Raw genomic sequence first — 10,065 nt, forward strand, 5'->3', positions numbered from 1 at the left:
AAACACCATTTATTAAGTTAAGTAATACCTGAAAATGCTGTTATAAAAACACCGAATACATCTGTAAGGTTTACACTTTTTTAACTTTTTTATGGAAACAATAGGATTACCTCCACAATGAAACGTTTGTTTTCTTCTCTTTTCTTCTCTGTCTAATAAACAGATTATAAAAGCTCTAGATCTGCTTCCAGGGGTAATTTCTCTACCCCGTCTTTGATAATATATTACAAACGATCATAAGGGATCACTTACTTTTAGTTTTGAAAAAAAATAATGGGGCACTTAAAGTAGTAAAATTAATTTTGAAAAAAAATGGATAAATATATATTAATCTTAATCGGCATTGTGATCCTCTTCTAAAATCAACCGACATTATTATTCACAGAAGAATGAGGTATGAAAAATCTTGGCAATTAGCAAAAATTTAAAATATATACTAATGCTTATTTATAAGTTTTGAAAATTTGATCAATTCCTAGGGAATGTATTATTAGCTGTGAAAATATTTTTTAAAATTTAAATTTGATCCAATTTGTCGATTATTATTTTGAGCGTTTGAGAAGAATTAAATTAAAATACAGGTGTTTAGAGGCACATTGATAGAAAAAAATCAGTGTATATTGTTTAACCGACATATTGAAGAAAATGACACTGATAACTTCTTAAGTTACACTGACTTTTAGTGTACATTTGAATTTTTAAATACTAGTATTGCTTGATTAGACAACTTTCCTTTTCACATGTTGTATTTGAGAACAATATTGCATATAGAGTATATGGCAAATACACATTATATGTCCTTATCTAGACATATTGTGCAAGACTTCTTTTAAATGGTTCTCATATACCATTTACTTTATTCAAACATTCACTTGTTTGAAAAGTCAATAAAGTACATTTCATAAAGCTTGATAATCGTGTTTACTCGCCAGTCTTCCCGTAGAAGTAGTAGTTCATAATATTTCTAAACGGAAGTATCTGTATCAAAATACAGAATGATCAATGATCGATTTAAGAAGAAAAACTGACTCCTGAAAGTTCAAGAGGTGGGATCCGTTGCCTAGAAGAAGTAAGCATCCCTAATTGACCGGTTACACCCGCAGTGAGCCTACACATCTGGAGCTCTCTGATATCAATTCATTTACAAAGTCTCTGCTCAGCCATCCTTTTTTCTCTGACTAGCCAGCTGTAGATCTACACTACTCCAAATCCATTAATCTAAAGAATTTAACTTGTCATTTTTTTAGTTGTTTGCTATAGTAGGCTTTACAATTACCTAATTTCAGATTCAATAGAGCATGAAAGACAATTAAATTTTCAACATCAACATAATTGTTTTCATCCGAGAACGATTGGATGCCACCAAGAGAGAAGTTTTAAAAATGCACGTCCTGTCTTTCAAACTGAAGAAATCTCATGTTTGAATTTTGAAACATGTATTTCAATCTAATTAAAATTTATTTAAATGTTCCAAATCCGCTACCGCTTCTCAAACATCTAACATCCCATTCGGGGTCACATCAGAGCGACCTTTCGATTATGAATACATGTACTAGTAAACACAAACACTTTGGCTATGTAGATTCAAGCCTCGGTAAACAATTCTCAAATTAATTCCACGGCTACATATCATCATTATTGATACTGTCTTACGTTGAATTAAAGTAATTTTGGAATAAATTTCATGTATAGTCTGCAGTCTGGCATCTGAACGTGAATAATGCAAACGAAAGAGCGCAAACTATACAAGATACCCCACACGTCATACATAAAACAGCTTTTGCAATGCATATTTTGTTTACTACAAAACTCCTCGGGTGTTTTGGTTCGGTGGTGAAAACAAGAATCCCATCTGAACTATAAGCCAAGATTTCGGAGGAACCATTTTCTTTGGCTAATCGAAGATTCACTCTTACATGACCCCAAATAGGATGTTGTTAGATGTTTGAGAAGCAGTAGCGGATTCGGAACATCTGATTTTAATATCCATCTGTGACATCAGTTTGGAATGTTATAGGTTTTACTATTAAGTAAAGTATTACAAAAACAGAATGTCTGGGTTTTTTTCTCTGATGGCATTGGGCAAAGATATGCATACTTAAATATCATTTCATGCACTTTTTTCGGTACATATAAGATGAAAGCATGCTAACCGCTTTTCAGTACTTTCAGTACTTTGATATAAATATGGAAGATATATGCTTAAGAATTCACAATTTAAAAGAACATTGAATATATTAGGTCTTTGCAAAATTTGGTTAAAATTGGTTGCATTTTTAAAAAGTTATAAACATTGTCCTCAACTTTTTGGGACAGCCCTCGTCGTAAAAGAAAATAAAATGAAAGGTATAACAAAACATTTATTGACTGTGTTCTCGGGCAAATTGCGTTTTGACGACCCTCGAACCAAACTGTCTGCCTTCGGCCTAACGGCCTAAAGCAGACAGTTTAGTTCTTGGATCCAACAAAACGCATGTTGCTATCGAACTCATTCAATAAATGTATAGTATTTCGTATGACCTTTAATAGTAAGAATTGTATTGAAAATAAAAGACGTAATTCAATGAGGTCTTTGGATTATAGATGCCTTAATTTCAAGTTTGTCCTATCGTCATATAATTCTATTGAAAAGAAGAAATGAGTTAGGAGCAAATTTTAAAAAAGACCGGGAAATGTTGTGCCCAGATGAAGATCATAAAAACAGCAGAAATGTACGTATGGTGGTCGACAAGAAGAATCTTCTTTCCTTTAACTTAATTCTCCTGAAATCACAGACTGTTAAAAATATAAAGGTTGAGGACATATTGGAGCTATTTTTTCCTCTTTCACTGGTAAGTGAAAAAAATAAGGTACATATTCATATATTTGGTCTGATAAAATTTAACTGTATGGAAGTTTAAAAATAACAATAAACGTGTAAAACAGCTTTATCTTGTAATATAAACCTAACATTAAAAGTAAAAAACTGTTGTTTATCTACACTAAAAATAATAGTTCAAATTCTAGACCTATATTACCATTTCTACTGACAAACTTTTAAATCTGAAATATCTACGAGTAACAGCTTTTCTAAAAGCTTGCCCCTGACATGTAAGCATGAATTGATAAGTTATAAAAGTTTACATTGGGGGAAGGGGGGGGGGGTATTTCACTACAGTAAATTATGAAGATGTTGCACAAAACATCATTTTTAAAGTTGTATGATACTCATCAGAGCAATGGAAAAAGAAAACATTTTATTTACAACGTATATATTATTTGTATCTCTAATAAAAAATGAAATCATGTACATGTCCCGCTGTAGATTCGAACTTGTGACGTAAAGATTCAACACCTCATTCCGCGAGTTCTAAATGGTTTTAGAGGATGAAGTAAATAAGGGGAAAAACTAATGTAACTGATTAATACTGGAAAGCATAGCTATATGAAAAGGTTACACAAATTAGATTCAACAGCATACAGCAGGAAAACAGCTAAAAATATGAAAACTAAAAGAAATTGGGAATCGTAAAGATTATGACTGAATGCAGAGTACGTTTAATAGTTTCTTGGGTATGCCAGAGCATCAACGATTGTTGGAAACGGATAAATAAAGCCCTATAGCTTAAATGACAAACAAACTTGACGGCAATACATGTATATGAATGGCGACAGGTGCCCGGGTTCAGGAAGTTTTTTCCCAGAGATGAGCGGTCCACATGAAAAATATTTGTACGAGCAAAAAAGTAATTAACTTTCTCAATCCTGAAATGTGAGAGGACACTTTCATAAGTCTATACTCTGTTTTTGTAGGAGGAAACCACCCTGGAGGTGGGGGGGGGGGTTATGATCAGATGTATATTTGCCAAGTACATCCTGTTAAGAGGTTTTTGTTCGTTTCGTTTTTATTACTTTAAATGATGTAACTTCTAAGTCACTTCACAATATCACCGATATGTTTTTTTCCAAAGCTCGACCAGGATTCTTACAAAAAGGAACATACTATATATAATTCCTGGAGTTTTCATTTCTATTTAATAGTCCAGGGAAAGGGCGCAAAAAATTACACGTGACATTTTGGCGCGAAATGATTGTATCACCCCTTAACTAGAAGACAAATGGACTAATCCAGTAGTATAAAAACGCAGAAAAAAAGGTCAAACGGACATGTCCGTATAAGAACTCGCATGAAATAAATAGCTGTTAGCAAAAAGCTAAAGGCAATAAATACATCAAAATATTGTATCAGCAGTATGGTTATTTTTTATGCTAAATGTTGTTGATGAAATGTATGCTAACTGTTGTTGCTGAAATCCGATGATAATCAGCATGCACAAAATTTTGCTGGCTAACTGTGACCTCTTAGCTTCGCACCTAGGAAATATTGATCCTTAGTAGTGCCTGACGCCGTGACGTCAGGCAAATAATTAACTCCACAACAATAAGAATGATTGATTGATTGCAAATTGTTTAATGTCCCTCTCTAGATTTTTTACTCATATGGAGACGCCACCACTTGCCAGTGGAGAGAAGCAAATTTGAACTATATGCGGTATATTGCATATATTTGCCCTCACAAAAGTCAAGTTTTGAAAACTTCTGAAATGTGCTAAATTCGATAAATTGTATGAGAAATATTAATTAACAGAAAATAGTATAGTGTCAAAGCAGTGTATTCACAATTTTTGTTTTTATGACGTCACACACTAGTCCGATTTTAAATCCTTTTTCAGAAAGAGGACAAAATGAACAAAATTTCAACAATTTTATCTTTAAAATTTATAGAGCGCAAGTTTGTTCAGGAACAATATTGACATATTTCATTGAAATTATCATTCTACACATTATATCAAAACATTGATCCTGAACACACATGCGCTCGGTGACTTTTACTCAAAATATCGACGAAATATGTACCTTTTTTCTGTAAAATTCATAAAAACTGAAATTTACGTCATATTTGTGACGTCATTACGTACATATGGCGTCATTACTTATGAAAATATTCAGTGCTTTGAAGTCAGTTTATTCTCCCCTGTTTAAGAACTTAATTAAATATATCTCCATCAAAGTTTCTTTTGGGGGGCAAATATTGGTTATTACCGAATAAAGTTCTTTTGTCCTATACTCGGCACTTAGGGTCATTGAGCAGGAAGATTGAGGGATCGTTTTCCTGCCAGCAATTACTGCGACATGGGACCTCGGTTTATACGGTCTCACCTGAGACTGCATCTCCACGTCCCAAAGTGGGATTCGAACGCGCGACATAAGGATCAGCTTACTTCGTGACTCTAGAGCAGACGCTCTAACCACTGCTCCACGCGGGTGACCAATAAGAATGAAAATAAATTAAAAACAAAAATTGTGAATAGAGTAGTTTATACCTTTTTGTGCTACATAATTCCGGCCCCTTGTTTTCATCATCGATGTAAACGAAAACAGAATTATGTTTCGTTTATATAAACAGTACTGCAAAATAATTAATGATGAAACTTCACATTTTATATGGAATTTATGAATACATATTATTTCTTGTGAATCAATTTCTACTACAAATCGGACAATAAAGAGTTTTTGAGCCATGGTCAAATATTTCGCCGCTGTGTCTCACAGTTGTTATTTTCCTATGAGTGTTAATAGGTGTCGCTGTGCTACAAATAAGGTCCGTTATTCTTATTTCAACCATTTTCCTTGAATTAATTGATACCAGCTATAGGTAGTATAATATAATACTAATTTGATCAAAATACATATATAATATTCAAGCTTAAAATGTGAAAAGGAATATGATTTGCATTCACTGATATGTAAATTATCAAAACTAGATTATTTCAGAAAAATGGAGTAGAATAAATGGTTGTGGACATGGATGTTAATAAGAGATTGTATTGGATATCTGATTATCACGGTAGTAGATCACCGATGTGATAACTTTTTTGCCGGTTCAAAACTGTTCGTTCGGGTCGTCGATACATGTAAGCTGACACAGAAGCCTCATGTGCAATGACTAAGGGAAATTGACTGATTAAAAGTATGTTGTTTAACGCCCCTCTTTAGAATAGTCCACTCATATGGAGACGCCAAGGGAGATTAAACACATCGAGAATGAAAAAATTTAACTTCAACTAGATTTAGAGCGTATTTTTAAGTTTCAAAAAGAGTTCCAAAGCCCCGATGGACATTATCTAAACGAAGCTCTACGTACGTTTTCGTGCATGTCTCAGTTCTTTGGAAAAGAGGGATTTAAAGGCGGTGATCATGGCAGGTTGTAAGAATTTTTCAGTCAATTGGAGTTTTGTTCTTAGGATGTCTCTCCACTACATGATTGGTAGTTAAGTCGGTTTCGTTTCAATTATTTAAATGTTTGCCCCCATTCGCGTTCACTGTAGAATTGAAATAGGTAATATGTATAAGAAATGGAAAGAAATCAAAGCTTAAATTTATTTAATTTTTAATAATTGTTATCCCCAAGTAACACTTTCACATCTTTCTTCTGGGATTCCCTTCTGCTTATAGATATCAGAACTTTATCACTGTTTCCGTTGCATCGTTCGATCCATGCTATGTCTCATCACCCTAGATGTGATTGAAAAGCTGGTAGGCAAACCACTTACTACTAAAAGTAAATTAGGGTCCAAAATCCATTTTATTTTTATTCTGTCTAAACAAGGTCTACATTTTTTTTGTGCGTGTCCTACTTATTTGGAATAGATGCAAGATTTCTCATTTAAAGAAGTGATCAGGGCGGGTTGTAAACAGTCAGGCTATTTTTTTAAATAGACTGGCGTTAATGTAGCCATTGAGAAATTTGGAAGTATAAAAGGCGATTCAATGTGGATTCTTTATTCAAATGGGAGTAATTGAAAATGGCTTAAAATTTTGGAAATATTTGGCATTTGTGATTTTTTTTTGACTGTGATTGAAGTTGGATGATGTGTTGAGAAAGTACACCATAAAGCAATGCATTGTCAGAGAATAGTCTGGATTTAGGTGGGAATTGACTAGAGTTTTAAGGATTGTAGCTTATGGAGGACGGATATGACCAATTCGGTGAATGTTCACATAAGCTGAACACGAAATTGAGACACATTTCTTCTCCATGTAAGAGATTTTTTGAGTACTACATCTTAATTCTTGACAAAAGATAGTCACTACCAAGACAGTCACAGAACTAAAGTCTATGTTTCGGTTCAAAGACTATAAGACTTAGTTCAGTTTTGTCCAAGTGTAGTTGAGAAGGTTCACATTCAACTTAAGTAATTCAGGTTTTCCTGTAATACCTTAATATATTTTGATCTAATTTTACATTTTTGGTTGGTTTCATTTCGCTTATTTTGGTTTGTATATTTTTTATCTAACTTATCAAACTATGTATGAAAATTTACAACAGCTGCTCATTAATCATTATGACATCGAAACCATTATGCTAAGTTGAGAAAACATTTTCATTTATCTGTTGGTATATTGGATCTTCTGTCAAGGACAGGGATATTCCATGTTGGCCTTGGTTCTCTCTCTCCATTTCCATGTGTTTTCGTAATATCTTTTGTATGTTGTAAATCAGAACGAATATAAGTATGAAGACAAAAACAGATCCCACTATTATTACAATTCCTGAATGATGTGTACGCTCACCTGAAATGTAAATCAGGACTCGTAATCAAACATATGACATGTATTACAAAATATTATACACATGTAACATTGTACATTTTTCCCTTTTCAGTTCAAAACATCTTATTGATATTTTCTGTTGAAAAAATATTATCATTTATACACAGGATTTGATTTGTAATCAAAAAAAGAAATATCCAGACAACTAAATAAAAAAAAAATGAAAAAGTTGAGCAAAATTGATATTTTTATATTAAAAAAAGTATCAAATGCTGTAAATGAATTATCATGTGCAACATTGCAGTTTTGAATCCATCCGCGACTACTAATTTTTGCGACTTACATACATAGATGAAGCGTTAACTCGCGTCGAAAAATTATTGCGAGGCTCTCGGATATTTCGCACTCAAGCATAAAAGTTGGTTTGATAATAACAGTGACTGTCCAGTCTATCAATTTACAAATAAAGCCCATGTTTTGGAATATGTATGTAAGATTTTTTATGGATTATCTAAGATGCAATCCCCAAGGACTGGAACACCAGAAATAAAGATTTATGTATATTTTAATTTTACGAAAAAGAGATTACTGATTTTTGTATTCACTATAATTATCGATACAATAAATACATTTCATATATTTTTTTATGATTTAACCATCATGAACTTTTTGTAATGTATTTTTTTTTTTTCAATTTGTTTCAGTACACTATAATCTTAGCTGTGATGTGTTCTTATATCATTTCATTATCTTTTATATTAATACCAAATGATATGATATTAAAAATTAATGTAAATTAGCTTTAATTTAGAATATTTAAATCGTAGTTAAAGGAATGTTTTTCTTACGGTGATCAAGTTTTTTCTCATGTCCATTTCCTGGTTGCAAGCATTTTCCTGTTATGAAATCACATGTATTTCTGCATGCTTGTGGACAGAGTGACTGACATCCATTTCCGTAATTTCCTTGAGGACAGGACTCGTTACAATTGAATCCAAAGTATCCAGGAGGACATGCTAATACATGTGAAACAATAAATTATAAAATTGATTGCAGTCTCAATATAGTGTTGAACATATTTTATACCCGTATCATTTTGTCTTCAGATAACATGTTAACTAGAATATTTAAAAGGATACAGTGTTAAAAAAGATATTCAAAAGCATTACCTGGTTTGATTTATGACTAAAATTGGGTTGATTAGATATTATTTAAAAGGAAGCAAACACTCCAGTACAAACTAAATTCCGTGTAAAAATAGACTGTGTTTTGTTACATAACTGTTGTGTTCAAAATAAGCTCAATAGCAAGTCAATATAAAATTAGCTGACAATAATTTTGTTTCCTTAAATCAAACCTTCTACTCTCTAAGTCTTAAGAACGGAACAAATAAGAATATAAACCGCAAAATGAAGAAATACAGTCCAAAGAAAACGAAAAGAGTAGATTTTTTAATAAGAAGTATTTTCTTACGTTTACATGAATTTGCCTCCTTGTCTAACGCTTCGCCAGCTATGCATACAACACTATCTCTAAAAAATGTGACTTCAAATCAAACAATATTCAATTGTGTGAAAAGATAATAAACGTCATTAATAAGACAGCTTACTTTTCTCTGCCACATCTAATAATTGTCACAAAGAAGAAAATTAAAACGGTGACCTCAAAGCTTCTTCGAAAGACTTTTTCTTCAATCATGGAGAAAACATGTAACATTTAGATTGTTTCGCATTACTTCCTTGATGATGTTTTATACATGAACCAAATAACATTCGATACTCTTCTGTTTATTCCATATATCCTTATTGACCATATTTTTGGTACACTTAAATCAAAGGAAGCAATTTAGATCAGGTACTTTTATGTTATTGCATAATAATTAAAACATTATGGATAATTTCTTCTGGGAAATATGGGTGAATAGTAAAATTTTCTATCCACATCATCTTTGGTAAAAAAAAAAAAATAAATGTCTTAGCTACATCATTCGTGTCATGAGTTATCTGGTCTTAACCAGAGTTAATATGCCTACCGTGAACCTGCATAAATGTCAACATAATTAGAAACGATTCTTTTCATATAGTATGAAGAAAGGGTAAATGAATAGACAAATTTAAATTAAATTTAATTAAAATTAAATTAAATTTAATAGACAATGAACATTTACTGTTTGTTTATGTTGCAATCAACGTGCCCTAGTTGTTAACATTTCTGTTTTCAACTTCAGTTAACCGCTAGCTTATTTTCACTGCTTACAAACATGTGTATACATGTTCACCTTGTATTTACCGTGCGTTCAGCTTCCATTCATTGTTCAGTTTTCTTCCAGTCTTTGTTACATATAGAACCCCCAGTAAAACTCTGTCACATAGAAGGAAAAACGTGCACACACGATTTTGCAGATTTGGAAGATGAAATAATACTGTAATTTGTAAAACAAGATATATAGTCAACACCACAAATCTACTCCAC

The 10,065-nt window shown here is 32.3% G+C and overlaps 1 protein-coding gene across 1 annotated transcript; it reads right to left on the minus strand.

The window, feature by feature from the left end:
* Positions 1-8,441: 8,441 nt before the first annotated feature.
* LOC134258490 (scavenger receptor class F member 1-like) lies at positions 8,442-9,296 on the minus strand (the record flags this gene model as incomplete). Its single annotated transcript, XM_062741053.1, has 3 exons — positions 9,203-9,296; positions 9,067-9,125; positions 8,442-8,609 (listed from the first exon to the last, which is right to left on the minus strand). Coding segments are annotated over exons 1-3 (316 nt in total), but the record flags the coding sequence as incomplete, so codon positions are not given.
* Positions 9,297-10,065: the final 769 nt, after the last annotated feature.

The sequence above is a fragment of the Saccostrea cucullata genome, unplaced genomic scaffold, assembly GCF_032062105.1.
Source record: "Saccostrea cucullata isolate Sc308-1 unplaced genomic scaffold, CSIRO_AGI_Scuc_v1 ctg12959, whole genome shotgun sequence".
NCBI classification, from domain to species: Eukaryota; Metazoa; Mollusca; class Bivalvia; order Ostreida; family Ostreidae; genus Saccostrea; species Saccostrea cuccullata.